We start from the raw sequence: 26021 nt of genomic DNA on the forward strand, positions 1-26021 counted from the left end.
TTCTGGCGCCGCCGCGTGACGGATCCCTCTTCCTGAAAATGTTTCCTCTCTCATTTTCTTTTTCACTCCCTCTCTCTCTGCCACTCTCTCCATCTCTTTGCCCGGCTCTCGTGATGCAGTTGATAAAGTTACGCGAAGAGGTAAGTGCTTCTCTGACTATTAAATTGCCTTTTTCCCCTCCCACCACCCCTGCACTGAAATTTCCATTTGCCCTCCTCGTCTGTTTCTAGAAAAAATTAATTTGGTCACTTTGGTCTGATTGAAGCGCTTAAAGGCCAAGTCTTAATGAATAATGAATTCAAGAAAAGGCCAAGTTCTATAGTTCTGCTTTCTCTTAAATATTTTGCCCTTTTTTGAAGACAATTGAGTTGGGAATGTAAGGCAGTACTCAACTTCATCAATCGACCTTTTTTTGCCCCTATTCGTAAATATATTGACAGATTCCCCACACAAACATGAATATGAGCTCTATCGTGATCCTGTACTGTGAGAGCCCGTGACATGATGCATGTTGATATCAATATTCAGTCCCATCCCTAGTTTTGTACCTGTACCTTGAGAGCTAACAATATCATACATCTCGACAGCAATATTTAGTCTCAGCCCTATTTCAACACTGTGACGACAGAACAATACATCGCAATATCAACACATACCGCAAGTATCAATATAGTACCGTGACAATTCGTAATACGATACATCAATACTTTATCAGAAAGCTAAAACAACAATAGATCACGATGTCAACATCCCCAGTATCCGCACTCTAACGTGGATGCGTACGAAACAACACTTCATCACGATAGTCTGTTTCATTTCATGTATTGCTTTATTCTGACGGGACAGTGCACATTCATGAACATGTTCAGAAGATACAGAGAGCTCTATGTATAAAAATTAGAAACATGCCGGAGTTAGCCTAGTGCCAACCCAAGTAGAAATATTGACCCGTGAGAGCTAAAGACCGGATAGATCGCAATATCAACATTTTGTCCTTCCACATTATCGATACAGTACCCTGATGGCTAACGACATGATACCTTGTGTTGTCAATATAATTGCGATAACAATATTTTGTCTCACCACGATTATCGATACTGTATTGTGAGAGCTAAAGAAACGATACGTTGTGATGTTGACACTTTATCCCCGCTCAGTATGGATACTGTGCTGCAACAGAGGACGATACTTCACCATATTGGCATTTTGTTGCAGCCCTAGTTTTGCTACTGTAGCAGGTTTTCTTTAAAAGCTAAAGAAATGTTACATCACAGTTTCAATGTTTTGCCCCACCTCTAGTAACGTTACTGTACGGTTGACGCTAATGATCATTTCCAGCCATCCATTTTCCTCGGAGAAAACCTTACGGCACAAGCCGAAAGGAAAAGAAGAAGAAGAAGATGACTGGGGTCGCGGGTGGGCCGGGGCCCCATCCTAGCTGACTTTGGGCGAGAGGCGGGGTGCACCCTGGGCTTTTTGGAATGTGGGAAGAAGCCGAGTACCCTGAACCTGAGAACTTTTAGACAGACGTGCTAACCACCGGTACGCCGTGCTGCCCAATACGATACATCACAATGTCAATATTTAGTTTTCTCGTATTTTCGCAAACCCCGTTCAGGTCCTGCGAGGCACGACCGTTGCGTTTGTTCGCAGGTGCTGGAGTGCGCCGCCTTAAATGTTCAAGCTGCTTTTTCTCTCTCCCCAATCTCTGGAGTTGTGCTCCTTTTCAAAGCGATTCATAATTTAGGAGCGCCAACTCAACAGACCCAGATGCTGTGTTATCGTGTGTCTTTTTTTCACTCCTCCCGTTTTATTTAGTTGTACTCGAGTTTGCCTGTCTTCCTCCCACACTTTTGTTAATTTCCTCCTCGCCTCGGGGTCAGGAGGCACCTCGCGTTTACCTCACCTGTCGACTCCCGTTTTCGAACGGCTCCGTCGGCGTAATCGGCCTCGATCGGGTGCCCCCTTTTCGCCTTTTCCGCCGCCAGTCTTCAAAGGCTGGCACAGCTTATACGCACTTAAGCTTGGCTTTAAAGAAAGAGAGAAAAAAAAAACTATACTTTTTTTTCTTCACCCCTCTCTCCTCAGCTGCAAAACATGTTTAAATATTTAGCAGCCATATTCACAGCTGTTTGACACTTGTAATTCCTCGTCTTACAAGTCCCAAACAAACGGCGCGGAAGATCACACAGTCAGTGTGAATCACAGCTGTCATCATTATTCACTTTGACTCATACCCTCCTCCTCCGCCCCTTATTGAAATAATAAGGAAATCATCTGAACTTTGGAAAATGGTGATAGAAACCGCCCGTGTTTGATATTGGAAAAAAAAAAAAAACGTGGCAGGAGAGCAAAAAAGAAGAGGAACGAGATTTCTTTTGAGCTCCAGCTGCATTGTACCGGGGCTCCCTGTTAATAACTTACAACTGAGGAGCGCTTCACCACTCTCTCTCTCTCACACACACACGAAAAAACAACAACACAATTTTCGCTCCGCCTCAGAAGAAATTGTAGGTGTCAGATGAAAAAAGGATGCGCAGGCAGAAGGGCTTTGCACTCGTATTTACAACATTTATCTTGTAATGTATGTAAATGCTCAGCGTGGCGCCTCCATGAGGTCATTTGTTTCGGTCTGTAGATTTGAATCGACTTTTTGGTTTTTAAATGTCAAAACCACAAGGCTCGCCCTTCAGTTTGGACCTTGTAACATTAGCAAGAGCTAACCAAGACCACCTGATACGTTCCGATTTCCACAATTTATCCAACAGTATCGTCACATTAACCTGAGCGAAAACGATACCGCTAAATAAACGATATCGCTATTTTTCATTACCCCTAGTTGTGATACTGTACGTGGAGAGATGACAATCCAATAAATTATCGATATTTTGACCCATCGCTAGTTTTGATTCTGTACCGTTTAATAATGATCCAATATAATGATATTGATTTTTTTTCACCACCTCAAGTATCGATGCTTCATGGTAAGAACTAACAATCCAATATATTGATATCGCTAGTTTACCCCCACCATTTGTATCGATACTGTACCGTCAGGGATAACAATCCAATATATTTGTATATTTTTTCTCGGCCCACCCCTTAGTATCGATACTTTTGAATTTCACCTTGAAGGGATTATAATCAGGAAAATAAATGTACTTCAAAACTAAATTCAATTGCATCTACTTTAGAAGCGTATTTTTCCGGACATTTCTGGTGAAATTCCAAATTGTGGATGGCACAGACCAAGTGAAGTATTCTTTATGATTGTAATTTTTTTTAACTTTTTTTTTTTCCCCCCACGTGTTCCTGGCGGGCTTGTGTCACTATTAGGAGCGTCACAGCGTGTCATTATTGCATTCTTAGCGGCTGAACCCTCACCCTTTCGCCTCGGGATCTTTTGCCATCTAACTTGGGGCGCATTATTCTTAATGATCTCTCACACACGCACACACACATACTACTCTGCCACCTCCAGCACTACCTTCCTCCCACCCCAACCACCCCGGCCCAGAATGAAGGAAGAGAAGCGAGAGCGATTCAGGGGGAGAAGGCTTTGAAGTGGCTTCCCATCGCAGCGAGTCTGCCGGCCGCCTCTCCCCGAGACGTGTCACCTTTTGCCGAGAGGGAATAGAAAAAGCACGTTTCCAATGGTAATGATAACATACTAATCACTTTGGCTTCTTTGAAGAAGCCAGGGGAGTGCGCTACTTCTGTCAGTGTGCCCGTGCGCTGCGCGCACTGCAGCCACGGTCGAGGTGTGTTGGCTTCAAGATCGCGCGTCAATACGTCGCCGCCTCAGCTCTTCCGTGGGGGGCTCATTATATAGCCCTAACGCGGGGCCGTCGCCATCCGCCAAAGCCCTGCGACTCCGCCACCGCCTTCCACTGCCACGGCAAAAAACAACTCACTTCCTACTGCTTGCCCCCCCCGCATCGTTACCATGCCCTTGCTTTTAGCTTCTTTAAAGTAAAAAAAAAAAAAAAAAAAAAAAAAAAAAAAGCATCTCCGCTATTTTAAATGACATATGAGGGATATACTAATTCATTTCCTGACCAAGCTCGTAACTCCATTTTACAAGTTCAACGAATCAATTTTCCATTTGAAATGAATTGAAACGCCATTAATCTGTTCCAACCGCCCAAAAAGCATCACCATTTTTTTGTTACGTTTTTAATAAAGAAAAACGGAACCCTATTTTTGTTTATTTAACCTGTATTTATCGAGGTAAGGCAATTGAGAAAAGATTCTGACTTTCAATTCTGACCTGGCAGTAGACAGAAGAGTAAAACAAAGCAAAATAAAAGCAAATACAACAAACTGTACAACGTGAGGTAGTTTCATGGCATCCATCTGTCTCGAAGTCTGCAGCTGGGTCAGGGTGCCGTGCGGGGGAGACAGCGGACAGTTGGAGCTGGGATTTGAAAAGGCGACCCTTTGGTCACTGGACAACGGGCTCCACCAACTGAGCCCAGCTGTGTCATAGTTACACAGATACACAATACACTACATTACATCGTAGCACAAGAGGCTAATAAATCTGCTGGAACGGAGAGTGCGGGAGGTGGTATGCATGGTGAGCAGCAACAAGGAAATATGAGCTGCCTCGATTTCTTTGCGGTTCCCCTTATCAATGTTTCGTCGCCCCTCAAGCGTCGCTACTTAACAATGAGAGATAATAATACGATACGTAGCGATACCCCACATTTGATCTCACCCCGAGTCTTGATTCGGTACTGTGAGAGCTAACGGAACGAAACGTCAATACTGTACCGCGAGAGCTATCAAAACGATCAACATCATGTTACATTTTCCACAGCAAAAAACAAGTCACTCCCTCCCTTGCCGCCACGTTCACATTTGCTTTATTTCCCCCATCCTTTCCGTGCCCTGACTTTTAGCTACTAAAAAGCTTCTCTGCTATTTTAAATGACATCTGTCATGAAGATGGTAGCTGAGTTCCCTCCATCCCCTTCCTCTTTTTGTCAAACTTTGAAAACAACGCGCCTCCCCCTTCCTTCCGTGTTTTTCCATTTCCTCTGAGTGATTAGCTGCTACGTGTTGTGACAGCTAAACCCAATCTGCAGATTTTACTTCTCCCCCCTGTCCGCTTCGCTCATGTGGTGGGCATCAACCTCTGTCAGTTGTTTTTGACTGTCAAAATACGTCGCGTATGAGAAAAGCCATCAAAAGCCGACCATGTTTTTGTAAACATGCGAATCTCGCATGCTCACACGCTTTGGAATTTGCTCCACTGAACGCAGTGGAAATGATATTGAATTTTTTACGCTGACGACTAGCGTACCCGATATTGATATTTATTCCCACCCCTACTATTAATCCAATAGAACACTGTGCGGTGTGGGTCTCTGAGTTCGCGCTAACGGTACAATACATCACGATACCAATATTTTCTCTTAGCTCTCGTATTGCTACTGTAGCGTGCGAGCTACTGTGACAATACATCATTATATCGATGGTTTGTCCTGCCCATAGTATCGAAGCTATCCAGTGTCAGCCAACGATATAATACTTAACGATATCAATACTTTGTCCCAACCGAGGTATCGGTACTGTACCGTCATAGCTATCATTACAAAACATTGCAATACTGATATTCAACCCTACCCCTTGAAGCAACTGCGGTGGCCATTGTTTTCTTTTAAACAAGTGCATTGCCAGTCTGCTGGTATTTGTTGGTGTTGTTGTTTGTTCAAGGTTTAGAACTGTTGCGATATTGATGCTACTTCTGCTAGCTGGTCTACAGTCTTTCACATTAAGTGTTAGCATTAAGCTATCGTGAAAAAAAAGAGTAGTTTTGCGGCGACGAGCAGATTGCCTATCACGGCGTCGTTCGATGGTGCTTTTCGTAAACAAAACAACCACTGCGTGGCACTCGTGGAGGTTTAATTGCAGGAACTGCTTTTCTCTCCTTTTGAAGAGTTAGGATTAATTTAAGGTTAAGGATTAGTTCGAGAGATTGTAGATTGTCTTTATTCACAAAGCATAATATTTACCATTTTAGTGTAATTTTATATTTTATATATTTTATAAAATTATTTCGTTTTTTTGAACGAAATAATTTTTGTTGTCTGCTTTTGCGATTCCAAGTTAACCTCTTAATTGAATAATATATATTAACGTAGAATACCCTAAGTAACAATTCTTAGCTTTAAACTGGAACCAGAAATAAAACAAACTGAGTTTGGCTTAATTCACAAAAAAGGAAGATGTCTGCTTTTATGTTTGAACTCTTCAATCGGTCAGAGCAAAAAAAAAAAATCTACCCAGCGATCAGCGATGGCTCGTAACGCTGAGAAGCTCAGTAGTTGGGGCACTCGTAGTCAAGGTACGGCTGTAAATGTTGTCGTGGAAACAAACGGCCTCAAAGTCGGAGCGAATGTTTTTCGCTGGCCGAGACGAGGACACGCGCACCCCCTCATGTCGTTGTCATTGTCATCCCCGGCATGCATGCGCTTGGTTTCCCATCAGCATGTAAACACTTTGTCATCCGTGAAGGTTATTGGCAACCTTGGCGCCGTTGCGTCGTCTCCGTGGACACGCTCGGTCTGCGCGTTTAGGGTTGGTTTTCTTTTGAAATGCGTCCCGGTGCTCTCTCAATCAATGCTTGTTTGTGTTTTTCCTGACACGTCCTCCATCTTGTTGTTGTTGTTGTTGTTGTTGTTGTAGAGAGCGCATCTGTTGGACAACACAGAGAGGCTGGAAAGGTCATCGCGGAGACTAGAGGCCGGCTACCAGATAGCGGTGGAAACTGGTACGTATTCTTGTTTTGGATTTGGGGTGTATTCTGTGAGAGATGAGTGAGCCACAGCAAATTGGCTGGCTCATATGTGAGGTGGGTGGAAATGTGTGTTTGTGGGGGGGCGGGAGGGTTCGTGGAGAAGTATGTATAAAAAAAAAAAAAAAAAAAAAAGGTTCCTTGACGCCTGATGACATTTTCGGGTGCACATCAAAGGTGAGGCAGGCTGGGAGAAAGAAAGCGAGCGACACATCCGAAAGAGGAAAATTCATGCATACGCTGCGCCACACCGGGTGCGTCTTTTTCTCTCTCTCTCTCTCTCTCTCTGTGTGTGTGTGTGTGTGTGTGTGTGTGTGCGCGCGCGTGTCTTTGGGTGGTGTTTTTTTCTTTTCTTTTCTTTTCAAGGGTCTTACAAAAATAAACTTCTTAATTCAGGTGAAAGACTTTCTAAATAAAACATCTCAAAACAAACTTATTAATAAGGTTGTTTTTAGATTGTACTATAATTCCGTCACCTCATTTGGTTCTTAAATAGATTAAACCAGTTAGCATACAGTTGTTTTTTTTTTTACATTTTTTTTTTTTTTTTATCCCTTCTCACTTCCTCGCCGCAGCGTATTCCTCCGAGAGGTATCAAAGTCGAGTTCTTCAAGTGTCGTTCTGCAGCTTCCGTTGTAGTTCTCCAGAAAGTTTGTCAATTTACACTATAAATGGCGCGTGTGCAACATTGACACATTTAATAATTCAAGTCGAGGAAGGACCGCCGACTTTTGATGTTCTCTTCTCCGCTAGCGTAACTATTCGTGGATTCATAAATACGAGGCAGCGGCTGCTTATAAATGCGCGTCATCTTCCCTGCTGCGAATTCCGCGAAAGCCCCGCAAAGCAAATGGAGTGACCGGGATCTTTTTTCAGCGGCGCGGCTCGACGCCGGTGCCAAGAAGTGTCAAGCTAGCCGCACAGGCGAGACGGAACTGGTCAAACAAGAACAAATTCAAAATCCTCGGAACGCATACTGATTATCTCAAACTTGCGGCAACAAAATAAGGCGACCCCCGACATTCTTACTGGGAAACTGTTTTGAATTACTTCCGTGACTGCCTTAACTTCGGAGGTTTTTTCGTTGAGTTTCTTGCTTGGTCGATTTGATTTCACCGAGCGTTGCAAGCAAAATTTTGAGTTAGCGTCGAGCTACAGATACGCCGCCGCTCAAGTGAAAAAAAAGCCGATAGCAACAGTCGCCGTTTTGGACCATTTGCACGGCATAGTTGATCTGCTTTTGCTCACGTGGTGCCGTCTGCGACTTTTGAGCCCGTGCTGGTTCTCCCGCCACGTGAACCCCGACCCTCTGTCACCGGCGGACGACAGGGTGCGTCGCTAGGCTGTTTGGTTGCGGGGGGCGGGGGTCAATGCCTCGCCCCCGCGCGTTTAATCCGTGACCCCTCGCTTCACTCCGCTGTCGATACAAACCCTCCGCTCAGCTGCACAACCTGAAATGGCGACGCCAGCTCGGGTCAAACACGCAATGCATCCGCAACAAAGAACAGGGACGCGCCGGGAATATATGCCGCTTTGCACAACTGCACAAATTTTGCTCTCAACACACTTGGATAGAAATGCTAAGAATAAGAATCGAGAAGAAAAACTGTGTTTCCCCACCCAGGGGAAATAAAATGGTAGGCCTAAAAAAAAAATCACAGTTTGGTGCGTACCTTGTTTTGAAGGTTCAGCAAATTGCAAAGTATACAATGTATTCTGTGTAAGCAGGCACAGAGTGAATGTCTTTTAAAAAGAAAATACTGCGAACTGTACAATTAATGACAGCTTCTCATAATAAACACAACAATGTATGGCATAAAATACAAATAAATATGTGTAACTTCAGTAGTTGGTTTTTTTGTTGTTTTTTTTTTTTTACAAGAAATTGCAACATTAATAGTTTGTCGTCTTTTATGAAAGTACAACATTGGTCCGTTCTGTTTTTAGGAAAGTGCAACACTACCAGTTTATCCTCTAGCATTTAGTTTGTCTTCATTTTAGGAAAGTTCAATATCAATAATTGGTCTTGTTTGTAGGAAAGTGCAACAGCCATATTTGTTTCTTCTTTCTAGGAAAGTAAAGCTCCCTCGAGAGGATGTTTAAATGCAGCTAGGACTTTTGTTCGTGTGACGCTGTTTCAAATGAGTTAACAAGCTTGACATACTGCCAAAAGCATATGGCTCACTGTGACGGTGACGTTTCTGCGAGCCATAAGATGACCTGCACGGTATTTGTTGAGGGAGTTATATGTTGGGGGTGGGAACTTGGTAAGTCTGTACCGTACTGAAATATTCTATTCGGAATCTATGTACCGTTACAAACCAAAAAGGTTGATGTAATATATGTCGAAGGCTGTACAGGCTGTATTGCAGGCAAACCCGTGCTCAAGCAACAGGTGGCGCGACAACGCCTAACTATTTGAGCCAGTCGGAAGCCTGAAGTCAGTCATATTGGGAAAAGGCACATTGACAACAGTCAACAATCGAGGAGACCATAGAAAGAAAGTCAAGCGAGTGACTCCCGAACATCACCTTTAAATATGAAATCAACAAAACAAAGACCGACCGGTAAATAATTTGAGCGTGACCAGATGCGGTCATTATGTTGCGCTCTTTCAAATTTGCACTCCACAATGACACTGCGTGGCCTTTGAGGAATGCAAGAGAAAAGTGGAGCAAAACCATTTTTGATATATTTCAAAGAACAAAGAAACAGTGTCAAAATTCTCCTTTTTCCTGACCGCGAACAAAAAGCCAGGATGCTTCTGGGTCGGATTTAAAGGGAGGGAGGGGGGCGCACTTATTCTAAGAAAAGACATATCTTCACACTGAATCATCATCACATTTGAGCATTTATTTATTTGATTTTTTTTTAACTATTCTCAGCGTCTCGAGTGTATTTAAAGAAAACAAAGGCTTGTCAAAAGCAGTGAGAGCCCTCAAAGGGATAGCGAGCGCACTCTTTGGACACGCGGCGCTATTTATTTATTTTTTTTTACCACACGCGTCCCCCCCCCCCCCCACCCCCACCGACAAGCAGGCCTTTCTGTTTGTCTCATAAATAAAGTATAGAGGTTCATTAGGAGAAAAAAAAAACAAAGAAAAACAAACTTGAAAGGCCCAATGCAGCAACAAGCAGCAGAAATGCTGCTTTGGCTTGATGGAAGAAAATGGCTCCAAAAACAATCGTTTCAAATGGTCATGAAAATATGATTTGAAATAACACAAAACTTAGGCAAGGAGATTCATTGAAACGCTTACGCCCTATGTTCACGTTCGGATTTTCTCTGTTTTACATGAATGTCTTTTTTTGTTTTTTTTTACAGTGACATGAGATTAAATATGTCCCGTCAATTAATAGAAATAGAAACGCAAATCATAAATTGTGATTTTTTTTTTGTGTTTTTTTTTTGCTGCATTTGCGCACAAAGCCGCTGTACTTTTAATGCACATGGTAATAATTTTTAAATAAATGAATCTAGAATAACACAAAGCTTTTACAAGCTCCAATTCATCCCAGTAAAAAGAATTATTACATATGTATATATTGTTTATTTATATAACAGGATGGACTACAGTGTGAATTGTCCTTGTGATTTTGTATCTGTCTTACTAAAAATCTCCTTCAGTATTATTATTTGGAGTAGCAGTCGCTGTTATTAATATTTATATCTATAACTCAGACTATAGAGTAAAATAACATTTGAAAGGTCCTATCTCTGATTTTCGATGGGTTTTACTAAAAGTTAATTCATTTTCAGCATATTTTCAAATAACACAATGCTTTGTCATTCTCCAATTTATCTCTGGAAAAATTATTATGTACAATTATTGATACAACTTGGATAGTGAAAAATGCTTTATCCCTCTGATTTAGTGTCAGTTTTACAAAAACAAATACAATTTGTATACAGGAGCATGATACCATAGATTTGCTGCCATTATTATATACATTATGCTTTGGAAGTTCATCCTACTGCTTTCATATCAGTTTTACCCAAAATTGAATTTATTTTGTCATTGCAATAGTAGGATACTATAGCTGTACTGTTGGTCTCAATTATACAAATTAAAAGTTTTGCAGATATGTGACAAACATTATTTGTCGTACTCGGATAGTGAAATTTCCTTTGGAAGTTCCTGAGTTTGACTGAAAATGTAATGCTATTTGTTAAGATAATTTGAATTTGAAATGAAAAAAAGAAACGCCACAAAGCTATGACAATTCCCACTGTGATATTGGGAATGTTTTATTTTCAATTAATTTGTGAATATTTATGAAAATAAATGTCTATTCACGTTGGCTTTGTGGGGTATTTGTATTTTTAATTTATAATTCTGAATGGGCAAAATGAATGTAATCCACTTTGGAATACGTCTGTAATATATTGAAAAAGAGGAGGGGGAGACAAAAGCATATCAACGTGGTTAGGGACGGGAATCAATAGTGGGAAAAAAACACAACACAGCTCATTAGGGATTGATTTCACTCCCGTTTCGATAAGCAGAGCGGTTCGGGCTTTGGGGGCTCTGGGGGCCCCCCAAAGTTCACGGCGTGCCAGGTAGAGAGCAGCACCGCGGGCCATCAACTTTATTAGGATGGGAGATAAGCTGATTAGAGCTTGTCAATCAAAGGTGCCAGCGACTCACAATCACAATCGGGCTTGTGAGTGGAGGGGGCCAACACTTTGTTTCTTTCTGTCCTCCTTTCCTGCTCCCTCTCTCTTGATTTTTGTTTTTTGTGTGTGTGTGTCATAAATCATTGAAGCGGGCAACAAAGTGGCAGCGGAAGCTGTAGCAGTAGCGGCGGCTAAGCTAAGCGAGCCTGCGTGAGGACGCCGCGATGACGTGACGACGTTATTAAAGGTTGTTTTAAAGCGCTTGGATTTGGGGCGGCGGCGCTCTTCGACGAGGGGGGCAGACCCAACGACGTCAGAAGAAAAACAAATCCGATAAATCAAAACGGCATTTCCGCAATTTGTGGTCATGCCCGTAATAGAGGGATTCCCAAAAGGGAGCTAAAAAGTCACGGACGCACACAACGTTGTGGAGCGACCGCCTGTTGAGTCAACACTAGTTGTGGTACAAGACGTCGTCGACACATACATGAGCTTGTCCTACATTCTGCACCGGCAACAGTCCCCAGACCTGCTTCTTCAATCGGTGCTGCCGTTTTGGTTAGTGAAGTAGTAAAAATGGGCTTGGCCACGGTATGCATTTGGTGTTGCCTGTCGTACGTAAGTGCTGGGATCAGCACTTAACTCTTTAAGGTTTGCGTGTATTTGAAACACCCATCGACCTACTGGTGGACTACTCGGGAAGGGCGAATCGTGAATCCGTATTGGGAAGGTCATCTCCACAGCCCTACTTCATTTCAAGTAATATTATGAACTTTTCAGCACGATGTCACATTACTTCCAGATGGCAAATGCTCAACTAGCTCTCGAGTCAACAAACCCTTCTGTGTCATTTGACCAAGGCGCCATGATTAAAAAAACTGGATAAAAAGCTTGTATGATGATTTTAACCTTGTTCCCAACCGCCATAGTTAGGTGTCAGGCGAAAAGTTGACGTCACGTGAGGTAAATTGCTTTGATAGGAGATTGAATGATGGCTTTTTTTTTTTTTTTTTTTTTACTTTTCAACAGGTAAGTTGATTAAAAAAAAAGAATCTAGTCACTGAATAATGAATTGACTTTTCTCTTGCTTGGACTGTTTGCGCAGATGTGCTCTTTGGAGTCTGAAACGGATGGCGTACTGTATTGCTGAGGTTAGCTAGCAGGCTAGCTGGTTTGTTTTGTGCTAATTTACTCCAAGACAACCCAGCCAAACATTTTCTACATATCTGTGAGAAAATGCATTTGAGGTTTTGGTTCGAGGCTGCCCCTTCAGCAGTCGCGACTACTCTGTACAACTATTTAAAACATCCACTCGATTCATCTTCCTCACATTAGTTTTAATTTTTTGGGGGGGAAGGAAATTGAATGTTTTTGTCGTTGTTTTCAGTTCCGGTCAGCAGTAGTCCCTAACTGCTAGCCGGAAGTACCCTGGCGACCTTTGTTTACAAACATGATGCGGTCTATTGCCACTTGGGATTTTCCGCGGGACTTGAGTCTGTTGGTTCAGCTCTTCCCGTCCCATTGAGGGGTCCGTATGCTAGCTAGCCATTATGTACCAAAGGCCTTTTGTCCGCCGGCAGCTCAGCTAGCGCAGTTGAAGCGTAAACAAGGCTTTTTTTTTTTTTCTGTCCCTAAATCCCCGCGGAACAGCTGAGTCCTAGGGTGTCCAAAATAATGGCGATTTATTGCGGCACGAGGCTTTCTCGTTGCCCCTTGCGCCCCCTTTCCAATCGCCACCCTGTCCCTCCCGCCCCGTCCTCCTCAAACAGATTAAAAGTAAGCCGTAAACATGTGAGGACGGAATTAACACATTTAGCCAGTCTCCTCGTCCCACATCCCATTTTCGCTCTGGCTGATCCCCGCCGCCGCCGCCGCCGAAAAAGGAACGACGCGGCTGCAATTTTAATGACTGGCGACCGTTTTTGAAGTCCACATGAAAAAAAAAAAGGCATCTGCTCGCCGTTTGTGGCGGCAATAGATACGGCGAGGACGCGGCTCGCCCCGTGATTGGCGGGGGTACACGCGCCGGCGGGCTCGGACTCCGGGGCTCCTCGATAGCATCGGTGTCATTTTCCTCTTCTCGATAAGACGCCTTGCTGACAAGGTCTGATTAGGAAAGGGAGGGGAGGGAATAATTACAGTGACGCCTTTCATCCGGCGATAAACAGCACACCCGCGGCTGGATTTTTTTTAAGAGCTGAAGCGTATACATTCAGGAAATAGAGTTAACTCAATTTGAAGAAAAACACACTCGCCCGACCCCACCCCTCCCTCCCCCTCCTTCAAAACATTATTTTTTTCAGAGGCCTCCTTTTCTTGCCGCAAAAATTCAAGCAGTGAAATATTTACGTCCTCGCTCTAGGCGCCATTAATCTAACAATTATCAAATGATGGCGTATTCCGTGTGAACGCACAATGCTACATTGTGGCGGCGTACAAAGAGTCGTTTATTATGCTATACCTCAAGGAGTGTCCTTTTTTTTTAAACAGACGAATGAAAAGAGAGCTCCTCGGAATATGCAAAGTTCAATGTGGAACATAGAGAATAAACAGCGAGAGTGCAGGGAGAAAAAGTCAGGAAATAGATCTTTATGCATTAGAATAAATGGGAGGTGGCACAAAAAAATTAGAAAACAATGCTATTCTTTATTTAACCCTCCTTTTATGTTGTCTCTCAGAAAGAGCAAGAATGTCCATGGGTCAATTTGACCCATTCATGTTTCATTCTTCAAAAGTGTCAGAAATGGGGGAGAAAATATAATAAATGGCAGGGGAACTAGTCACTCTTCTGTATTTAATCCTCCTGTTATGTTATTTCTCAGGATGAGCGATAATGTCTCTGGGTCAATTTGACCCCAGCATGTTTAATTAACCAACAGTGTCAGAAACGAGGAAGAAAATATCAATTATAATAAATGGCCAGTGGCACAAAACTTGAAGAATACACTGTAGGCTTTGCGAGAAAATGCTCAGTTGCAGTGATAATGTCCCTGGGTCAATTTGACCCGATTTCTTTAGTACTGTGCAGTACACCAAAGATGCTCACGGGCCAATGTGACCTGCTGATATTTTACCATTTTAAAAAAATAATAAAAAAAAATTTGGATAAAGATTTTGTTATAATAAAATAAAAAAATACTACTGATTAAAACCTTCTTATCTCGTGAGGGTGAAGATAAAATACTTATCCAGCTTTGTTAAAATTTGTCACAGATGAAATATAATGAGAATAGGTGCCTGTTCAATTTATTGATTCTACCTTGTAAACTCAAAAATAAAAAATATAATAAAAAAGGAAAGAACAAGGCCAGAAGAACTAGAACTAGTTTAATAATATTACTATAATAATATTATTTTTGCTTTTGTTAATTTTTTATGAGGAGCTTTCAACTACAAACGGGTCAATTTGACCCGCAACATAGTTGGAGCTATTGTGCAAATATATATATTTTCGGTCTCGATGAATACAAAATCTTAATGAATCTGTAGTACGGTTGGGTGAACTCAAGGAAGTGACTCTGAAAACGTGTGGCGAACAAACCACGCACCCCAGGGATTGCGATAAATGTCAAGTCATTGCGATCGCTCTTTGTTGCCAGATTCAAGGATGGGATTCTTCTTCTTCTTTTTATTTTTTAATTTTTTTATTTTAAACACGAAGTCTTTGAGGGGATAGAGGTAGGAGCAAAAAAAAAGTGTGGCGTGTTACAACCGGGCCGCTCCGGACTCAAAAGCGTCACTCGGTTTCAAAAGAGAGAGCGTAAAAACAAAAGTGTTTTTTATGTTTGTTTGTTTAATTTTGCACACAAATGTAGATGGAAAGCAGGCATTTATTAGGGGGAAGGCCTTTACTGCAAAGATTCAAACAATTCCAGGCTTAAAATATTCACCTCATTCAGGACATCTATTGATTACAGTTACCCAAATTCCCACATTGTTCATGATTCCACATTGTCCATAAGAATGATCCCAAATTTGATTCAATATATATATTTTTTTACACATTTACTTTCGTTCGTCAGCCTAATAGCATAAATAGTTAAAAGTTATTTTTAAGTTTTACAAAAGTTTCATTTTTTTACAAAATGAGAAAAAATACAACAAATTAAATAAACTAGAAGAATCCAGTTGCCTCGATTCAACCTTTGTCGATCTCCATGACCTGGATGGCTGAGAATCTACACAGACAGAAAAAAAAAAAAAAAGATCAATTTTTAGCAAGCACGTTGTGGTTTTTGAGTTGCTATTGTGACCACAAGTTAAAAAGGACTGGCAATTACGCTTTTATTAAAAAATTAAATGCGGGGGCAATCGTGTCCACATAATATTATGATGACAAAACAACATTTCCTATTGCTCTTGAAGGACTGGACCACCTTCCCCCGATGAAGATCCCAAACACCTGCTCCCACACGTATCTTCGAAATAAGCAGATATAGTTTGCTATTTTTAGGTTACAATGACTAAAAAGACCCCCGACACACACACTTCTATCCTTGCCATGTTGCATGCTGGAGAAGAAGTATAGCATTGACCTCTGGCTGACACGGAGAGAGCTGGAGGAGGGAGGGATGGATGGAGGGTGGTGGTGGTGGTGGGGGGGGGGTGGGGGGGCGGGGGTTGTCGGTAGTAGGAAAAAAGAAAGAGCCACACAGCGAGCAGAGAGCCGAGACAACAACTGTGAAGAGCGGCGCGGGGTTAAAGAAAAGCGGTTTCAGAAGGAAATGGGAGACAAAAGCGAGGACTCTGAGCCCCCCCACGGGCGCTTTAAAGGGCCGCTACATCTGAGGCGCCGCAATATTGAAGTAGGAAAAAAAAACAGGAAGGGAGAAGCAGGAGAGCGAGAGAAATAACGTAATAAAGTAACGCAGTTGATGCATTGATGATGAGAAGGACTCGATGGATGACAATATGCGGAAATTATGATATTTTACCTTTATATTGCCTTTTCTGCATTTATTTATTTATTTATTTATTTATTCCAAAGCACCACCTCCATGGAAACCAAACATCAGCCTTCCTTTTGTGTTTGTATTCGTAGTGTTTACGAACGTGACTTACACTTTATTTCCACTTTTATGAATTACTCCAAGGTCCATATAACAGTTTTGAACACACATCATATTATGTGGGTTAAATGTTTTTTTAAAAACAATTTCTCTGGGTTTTTATTTGTATTTAGAATTTCATAGCGGGCTGGAGGAGAACACACTCACTGATCAAATTTGTCCCACGGGCCAAAGGTTCCCCCACCCTTAACCTAAGGTTTAATTAACTTTATTGACCAATTTTAAGAACAATAACATAACCTTTCAAGACAAAAGTTGCTCTCAATGTATTTCACACTTTTCTCTTAACTAAGTGTGAAAAGATCATTTAACTGTGTAGATACAATTACTTAAGTATAATATTGATAATATTATAAGAGGCAAATACGGATGGCTCATAAATAATAATAATAATATAATAAATAAAATATTGAGGTCACTTTGACCCCAATACAAAAAAAAAAAAAAAAAATCACAAAAGTGCAATTCGAATTTCATGATGCATACAATAAATACAATATATTTATTGAGATGAATATGTTTTATTCTTCTTGAAAAAAGAAACATAAAAATATATATTTTTGGATCAATCAAACCAGATAGGTAATAATTATATTTGCAGTTTGATGAAAAAAAAACCCCCTCAAATAATGAATTTAGGTTGCTTTTGCAAATGTAGCGTATATATTTTTTCTCAAACTACCTGTTTCATTATTATTCACCTTATTCATAGATAATAACAAACATAGCTTCTAATCACTATTACTATGTGAAATACAACCGAGATTCCAAAGACTGAGACCAGTCTGCATGACTCAAAAATAAAAATAAAAAAAAGAAGATGTATGTTTGTTGTGCACTCTTAAGCAGGGATTTTGTTGTTTAGCCATACATCTTTTGTGTTCTTTTAAGCACGTGCGGAACCGATAGTCTCGATTTTTCAACATGACACCTTTTTTAGATGTTAGGGGAAAAAAAAAAAAAAAAAAGAAGAGATACAGCAGCAGCAGACGCAGCAGCAGCTCTGAAGTTAAAAAGCCTTCAGGAAGTCCCGCTAAAGAAAAAGCATCTCGAGCTTAAACGCGTGCCATTAGCTCCTTATTAATCTCCGTCTTCTGAAGCATCCGACCCGGCGAGAACCACAATTATCCTGCGCAAACACGGCGAGGCACATTAGGCATTTCCATCTGTCCTCGCATCTCCTCAATGGGAGCCCCAAGGATCTCGAACCCCCCCCCCCCCCCACCCGCAAACACACACGCTTCCCCCCGCCACCCTTCCCTCGACCGTGTCAAAGGACCTCTTCCTCCTTTAGCCGTCCCGTCGGCCATCAGACGAGCTGGCCGCCTGTTTAAGACGACCGAGCAACATGAAACGGAGCCGGGCCGGGATATCAGCTGGTTGGCCCATCTGCCGGTCAGTGGGGGTACTGGGGGGCGGGTGCGGGTTAACCTCGGGAGTGCTCGGCGGGTCACAAAAGCAAACTGGAGTTGTCACAATTTGGACAAAGATGACAACAACTTGGCAAAATAACGCAAAAAGAGAAATGTCCTGGGGAGGGGTTGTTAACCTTAGGGGTGCTCCTTATATGCCACCCGAGCGCGGCGCACACCTCGAGTTGGTTTTCGGTCAACACCTCCTCCTTTTACATTCCGGGTTTATCCTCGTAAGAAATAAAAAGCTTTCAATGCCACGGCCAAATAACGCCAAGCTTTTGTCACGGTGAAGGGGGCGGGCTAACCTGAGGAGGGCCGCTGCTCGAGCGTGTCACAGTTTCAGAAGACGAAATGATTTGGCACAACATTGCCAGAAAGGACAAAACCATCGTTGCCAGAGCAGAGCAAAACTAAGGGAAAGCTTGAGTCCTGCGGGAAGCAGGTAACCTCAAGAGCGCTCTGCGGCTGCTGCTCCAGCGCGTCACCCTGAGTCGCAAGTTACAAGTACACAAAATGCACTTATTTGCTTTGTTATAATGTGACCAAATACAAGCAGAACAAAATATTGAAGAGCTTTTGTCCTGGGGCAGGAATGTTAACTCTAGCAATGCGCCGTGGCTGCTACTCGAGCGTGTCACCTTCGGTCAGTTAAAACTACACAATATGCACCTATTAGCTTTGTTACAAAGACGGCAGAAATTTCCCATCCAGGGCAAAATCAGCTTTTGTCCCGGGAGAGGAGAGTAACTGAAGGAGCGCTCCGTGGCTGCTCCTCGAGCGCATCGCCCTGACTCGCAGTTTCAACAAAGTGCACATACTTTGTCACATTTTTCACCAGCAAATACTTGGGCAACATCAGATAAAGCTTTTGTCCTGGGGATCTGCTACTCGAGCACGTCACCCCCCCCACTCCCCAAAAAAGCAATAGTCACATAGTTAGTTTGTCCTAGTATGACCAAAGAGAACGAAAATGGCGCTGCTCGACCCAACCCGGACAAAAAAAAAAGTCAGGCCTGGGGGAGGGAGTAACCTTAGGAGTGCACTGCGACTGCTACTCGAGCGCGTGAGTCACAGTTCAAACTAAACATGCACATATTATTTGGCACAATTTCACCAAAGGCAACAAAACTTCCCACAGCAGGGCAAAATAGATCTCGGAGGAGGGAGGTAACCTCAGGAGCGCTCCGTGACTGCGACCCGAGCGCATCTTACAACTTGAATGACCGTTTTGGACAACAAAACAGCACTCGTTTGCTGTGTCTGTCAACATCCGACCGAAAACAACCCCCACATTTACAAACTACAATGACCAGCTCTCCAAGAGTGTCATTTCGTAGCTCGTTCATTTAACAGAACCGTAAGCATCCATGAATGGTCTTTGAAAGCAAAACATTTTTTGTCCTCCCACCCTCTCCTGCATTCTATTCCTCGGTAGATAGGCGGCGCCCTTGAGCTGCCGTAGAAAGAGACGCCGCCTGCTCCCCCTCACGAGAAAGTGCTCGAGGGGGGTGCGCGTGGATGCACGCACACACAATAATCACTTGGAAGGGTTTGTGAGCCCAAGTTCCTAAAAAGAGAATGCAAATAGAAAGTAGTTCTTCATGCACCTGTGCTTCTGTAGTTGTCAAGCATAGCAGCACGTTCATACATTTGCTAAAGTTCTCTGTTCATAAAAATAGTGAGTGGGAAGAGAAGGAAAACAAAAGTCCAAGCGTGTCCTGCGCTCTAATCGCTCTCGTGTCAACTTTGACTGTTGACTAGCAGGTAGAAAGCCCGGCTAAGTGGCCGACATCGTCCCCGACGCGCACATCAGTCGGGCCCTCGCCGCGTGATACGTGTCGCGCTAATCCTGAAGGGCTGATGTATGCGCAGCTCGGGTACCGGCAGGGCCGCTCGGTCCTTCCCCGAGCGCGGCTCTGATCGCGGGTTAGTCGAGCATCAATCGAGGCCGCCCGGCTTTTAAAGTGGAGTTGTGAAGGACTGGCTAAGGTGGCCTCAGGGACCCGTTTGCTTGGTCTGGACCCTCTCGCAGTTTGATGTGAAGGTGCGCGCGTCTTAATGGTTACGCGCGGAATGCGTGTGATGAATTAATGTAGCCTTTGCAATCTTAGTACTCCGTGCTCGTCTTGACAAATTCTCATCCTCTTCAAAACCGCCATTGCTGGGAAAAGCGCTGACGATGCATTATTAATGTCCAATAAAAAACAAAAACGTTTTTAGTCAAGAAAAGATAGCGGCAGTAATCCCTCACTCTATCGCGGTTCATCTATTGCGGATTCAGTGCATCGCAGAGCTTTTTGGATTATATTTATATTGCTGATAGTTTGCCATATTACGGGATTTCTTTATATATATATTTTTTTTTTTATTTGTCATGGTAAAATAAGCATTTTATAGCCTAAAATGTAAAAAATGCAATTTCATTCAAACATATTAGAATGAAGAAAATACCTGTACACGACAGTACAAAAGCTCAGTTGTGGCCCAAGTGGTGAGATTTGCGAGTGTCTTTGAACGCATCGCTTCTCTGTGAGTGCGGGCGATCCGAGAGACTTTGTTGTTGGCGTACGTCTCGCAGTAGCCGTGTTTCATTTCTTTTTCGACAAATGTGACATAAATGGACTAACGTCTCGTCGTGTCTCATTGGGAGACGTTCTGAGTTTATTTCACGGCCTACGATGCCGCCCAAACAAGGTAGCTAGCTGGCGATTAGTGGCAGAGGAAGATGCAAGCAATCGCATCTTGGCTGGGTCTTGACTTGGTCTGGACTCCTTAAAGTCTTGCTTTTGGCTTAGTCTCAAATCATCAAAGTCTCGGTCTACTCTCGACTCTTTAGTGCCTTGAGTTTTTTTTGTGTGTGCAGCATTTGCCTGAAAATTTGAGCTTCCTCATCGAATGCTTTTTAGCATGTCTGCTGTAATTAGTGTTTAAATCCACATTTATTCGATGTTTAAAAAAAGAATGCATAAATAAGAACTAATAATAACTAAGAAAATGCATCGCCTCCCTCTCAGACATGTATGGCCGGAGGGCGTCAACAGTGGCTGACAATCAAACGGAAATATACAAACATCCCCACAAAGCTTCAAACTGCGTGAGCCGATGTGGACATTTCTGCAGTCCATAGTGCTGCCTGCCAATTTTCCCCTCACTTCCTGCGCTTGAAGTCAGGTATTGTGGCGCTTTTAATGAGCTGCATAGGCCCCAACCGCCAGTTCTGTGGATAATTGTTATTATAGGATGAATGTATGGAATTCAGGCAAATGCTGAGGAAAGGGAAACGCCACACACACACACACGCGCGCGCGCACACACACACACACACACGCACGCGCATGCACGTATTCACACAAGACACGATGCTGATTGAAACCTTTTCTTGTTTTTTATTTTTTTTTGTTTCCACAGTGCAAATTTCACTATATTGGGGTTCAAGTTTCGCGCCACTGCTATAACGTTTTTTTTTTTAATAGTTTTTTTCCACTGAAAATGCAGGCAAGTCTGAATTTAGAGTTACACGCTTTCAGTGTAATACCATGTTGTGCATGAACATTTTGGTGTTTAAATATATAATATTCTCTATTGTTGTATGTGTTGCTGCTCCGTGTGTTCAAGTAGCAGCTGTTTGAAGGTTTATAATTACCTTAACAGTGACGCCATTTTTTTTTTGTATGTTAGCAGTAAGCCATCAGATTTTGCTTTGTACAGTATATGGTTTGGTTGAAGATTTTGAGTTTTTAAGATACAATGTTTCGCTATCTTTTCTCTTGATATCGCGTTTATTTTTTTCCACCTATCAAGGGTTAGTCTGGAGCATATCCCTGCGCGAAAGCGGGGTTCGCTGTCCCTCCTCAGTCCCCAGGATCGCCCGTCTCTCCCTGGGAGCCTTCACTCCCAATTTAGACGGCAGTGACAGCAGACTCGGGCACCCTCCCTTCAGTTAACTTAACAAGTCCGCATTCGTGAGCGCCGTCTTTGATCCGATTGATTTGACTGGTTTGAACATATTTCTTGGGGAGAGTTTTTTTTTTGAATACATTTTTTCTGGTGGTCGATCTTGTCAAGAGAAACGCGGGTCATTAGACACGCGCGGTGACTGTCCATCGAGGAGATGTACTTCCTGACACGTATGGCCTTCGTTAAGATGGGTACGGATGCCCTGCCACGCACGCATTTGTTCCAAATCATGAATCAAATCATTCAAAATCTTGGTCTTGACTTGGTCTGGGAAGTCCTCAAATGCTTAACTTGGTCTGGAATCCTCAAAATGTTGTTTCTGACTAGCTACCATCTGATCTGGACTCGTCAAAAGTTTGGTCTTGACATAGTCCCGTCTGGACTCTTAAGTCTTTCCATGGTCTGTAGTCCTCAAAATTTGACTTGGTCTGGAGAACTGGGGTCAGCGGCTGACGTTTTATGGCATGACAGGGGCATGTGTCTTGAACCACCTGGATTATTTGGGCCAAATATGAGGAGCCCGTGTCTGTCCGGGCCCCTCTTCTATCCACCGTGGGGCCTCCGCGCCACGAACAGAAGGTGCCTGGTCACAACTCGCACCTGAGCCCCTCCCAGCTTGGGACCGAGCCCTTCTACATCCACACTGCCTCTCTCACTCTCGCTTCTCATATTATCCTCTCTCCCCCAGGCTTTGGCCTGGCCTACTTTTACCTCTCGCGCTCCGGACTTTTTTGATGTTGACTTTGTTGGCCCTCTCCTCAAACCATGTGTACAGTACTTTCAAAAACAACCCCCGCCCCCTTTTCCTCAATTTGGTGTGTTTATGACTATACATTTCACACACGGGATTGCAGATCGTCTACAAAGTTAGCTTTGCTCGTTATCAAGAGCCACTTGAAAGTCCCCCTTCTTTTTCAACACCGTAGAGTTTGTACTCTTTTTATTGTTGTGGATGGCTTTTCCCCGACTCAGATCTTGTTGGCGTCTTTTTCACGTCGTCTCTGGGTGAAATGATCAGCGTTAAGCTGTGTAGGCCAATAACATAAAAAGTTGCTGTCTCAAATAGAGCTGGCAATTAATTGATTTTCGTAATTAATTCAAATTTATTTATGAGCAATATTTCTGGGGCGGGGAAATAAAACAATTTTTTTGGGGGGGGGGGACGACAACAACATTATTGTTCAGCTTTTGTAGAGAAAGAGACAGTTTACAGTAGTGCCGTCAATGTTGCCAGTTTAGCAATTTGGTCAAAATATTTACCAATTTTTGCGACTCCCGTAGTGACTATTTTTCCAAAAAAGGTAACGAAGGGACTTTAATTCTCACTAAGAAAGCGACATTAATAGAATCCTTTTCACGTTATTCTAAGGTCATATCGCCCAGCTCTGGTGTCAACACTGGCCCTTCATTGAACTAACTCCCAGTTTGTTTCCTGACATATTTGCTTGAAGACAGTAATTGTCGCAGTAGAAAAGCCACAATGTATACTAAAATGTGGGCTGTGGTCGTAATTGCTCGGGAATTCCGAGGGTCCCCAATGCCACAACGTGTTTAGAAAAGCTGCAATGCAAGCAAAATGTAATTACAACCAACATATACTGTACAGTAGGTCGGATGAGGGTTGACACAACCAGATGATACTGTATCGCAAACTTTACATTTCTTTCTTTCACAGTCATCTGATAAGAACTGTTCCATTTTAGCCAAATCTTTTTTTAGTGTGTGCTAATAATGATTACAAAAAAACATTCGTTCAGAAGAAACTTTGGGGTATTTCTGAAAAAAACTTTTGCTAAATCTTGAGGCAAACATTGCAACGAAGGACCGCAAGGCCAGCCTCCCCCGGCTCTGCAGGTTACGTATCTAGAAAAAACCCATTCACATTTTGGTTAATTCATTGAAACAGACCACATAAACTGAGACCAAGTCAAGACTGAGACTTTGAGGTGTCCAGACCAATTCAAGACTTTAAATAGTCAAGACCAAGACTTTAGCAGTCGAGATAAAGTTAAGACTAAGACTTGGAGGAGTCCAGAAAAAGTCTGTTTGGAGGGGTTGATACCCATTCTAGACATTAAGGTGTCAAGACCAAGAAAAGATCCTAATACCAAATGATTCTTTGATAGAAATTGGTTTGGTAGAACCTTGAAGACTTTTGAGAAGTCAAAAGTAAGTCAAGACTTTTAGGAGTCAACCAAAACCGAGAAGACTCCAGACCAAGTCAACACTTTGGGTCTCCAACTTTGTGCTAAAGTTCAGGCCTTATTGCTAATGCAGGTCATCCGACGTGCTTCTGCGAGACTTATAAGGTGCTGATCTATTCTCTCCGACGTCTGAGGCGGTAATTAGCGGCCGGCTTTGAGTCGGGCCAGCCGAGGGACAATGTGCGGGGGAGGGGGCGCCTTTTCCCGAGCCCCCCGGTGGAGGTTATATTTTCCGCGACAACTGGACCAGAGTAATCAAAATGTGTTAATAATCCCTTCAAAGGCAGCTCGGTGGCTTTGAGAAGCCTCAGTGAACGTCAATCCCCTCCCAAGACCCCGTTTCTGGCAGCCCCACACCCTCGCACACCCTCTGTCACTCTCTTCCTCATTTGTTTTATTTTGTTTTGGGGGGGGGGGGGTCCTCCCTCTTGATCTTATCATCCAAGACATTTTTCACTTGACAAATTTGCTTGTATCGCTTCCTTCAGAAGTCACACTTTTTAGTCAGCTATGTCGTGTCTCGACTCCCGTCTTTGCATCCAACGCAGGGGTGGGCAAAGTATGGATGGCCTCCGTTCTTTAATCCGGCCCCTGGAGTATTTACATGATCTAGAGCCCGGCATTATTTGTTGCATCAGGTTTTGTCAATTTATTATTAATAATCAATTTATTATTTTTTTTATTCACTTATGTCATTAAATAATTGGTCAATTGATTGATTTAAAAAATATTCGTAACATTCTTATTATTTTGTTAAATAACTGGCCAATTTACTATAATTGAATTAAAATGAAAGCACAACTTACGTTATGATCAAAACTAACTATATTACATAAAACAAAAATATTTGTAAAAAAATAAACAATTTTACATTTTTATTGTTGTTTTTTATAATTGGACAAATTATTTGAATGGAATTAACTACAAATAACACAATAAAAAATATCCTGGAGTATTACATAAGTAAAAGAAAAGATCATATAGATAAAAGTATTCAAAGTTTCAGGTCGGGTCTCAGGTGGCAGCAGTTTAAGATGATTAAACTTAGAAATAATAAAATAAAACAATACCACGGTTTATTACGTTATTATTAAAATCTTAAAATTACATAAAATGTAAAAAAATTATTATATATATTTTCTATTGTGTAATTAAAATAATTCTAAATAATTCAATAAAGATTGAGCATGGATTATTTTTGTATAATTAAAAGAGACTGAACTTTTGTTTACACCACATCTACGAAAGACTGTATGTATCTGTTTTAAAAATCAAACGTGGCCCTTGAGCACATAAGTTTGCCCACCCCTGGTCCAAACCCTTGAGTGTGTTCCAGGTAAGACCTGATAGTGTCCAACAAGTTACATCCTTTTGCTGGAGGATTACCACAAAGGTCAAAGTTGACGAACACAAATGTCCAGATGGGGTCTGTCCAAATCTTCCTCCCCTTTAAAGGTTGAGCGTCTTGATCGATAGTCCATCGATCTGGGCGACGGTCGGGGTAATAATGTTGGTTAAAAAAAAAAGTTTAGGTTGGGTGCATATTGATCAGAGGGAGGCTAAGCAGCTAGGAGGTTATTGATTGAGCGCAATTTGGATTTAGGGTGTTACGTATGCTTGAATGTACAAGCACCTGATACAAAGCAGGTAGCCGTCATACTGGGATTCATTGGTCCAATAACAAATTGATATTTGAACAAGCTCATTCTACTGCTGGGGTGGGAATACTATGAGCTCAAGGGCCAAATGGGCTTCTTACAACTGAAAGATGAGCCAGAGCCTGAAACACAAAATGAACCCAGATCGTCGGAAGCTCTGCGGAAAGCAAAGTGGGCGGCCACGTCCTCAGACTTGCTCTGGATTCATCCAAATTGTGGTCATGGCTAAGCCTTGAATCCTCATGTCTTGACTTGGTCTCAACCCTTTTGAGGTATTGGTCTTGACTTGGAGTGCACT

General features: G+C 42.5%; 1 protein-coding gene across 4 annotated transcripts in view; it reads left to right on the forward strand.

Annotated features, from left to right (window-relative positions):
* The window catches only part of vti1a (vesicle transport through interaction with t-SNAREs 1A), a 113827-nt gene that overhangs the window by 27685 nt on the left and 60121 nt on the right, over positions 1–26021 (forward strand). For 2 of the 4 annotated variants that reach the window (XM_061706500.1, XM_061706502.1), the window contains exons 5-6: positions 120–140; positions 6694–6778. In XM_061706500.1, the coding sequence (XP_061562484.1) occupies positions 120–140; positions 6694–6778 (106 nt within the window). The remainder of the gene's footprint in view (positions 1–119; positions 141–6693; positions 6779–26021) is intronic. The other 2 variants (XM_061706501.1, XM_061706503.1) reach the window with 1 other exon arrangement.

The sequence above is a fragment of the Phycodurus eques genome, chromosome 19 (genome assembly GCF_024500275.1).
Source record: "Phycodurus eques isolate BA_2022a chromosome 19, UOR_Pequ_1.1, whole genome shotgun sequence".
In the NCBI taxonomy this organism is placed as follows: Eukaryota; Metazoa; Chordata; class Actinopteri; order Syngnathiformes; family Syngnathidae; genus Phycodurus; species Phycodurus eques.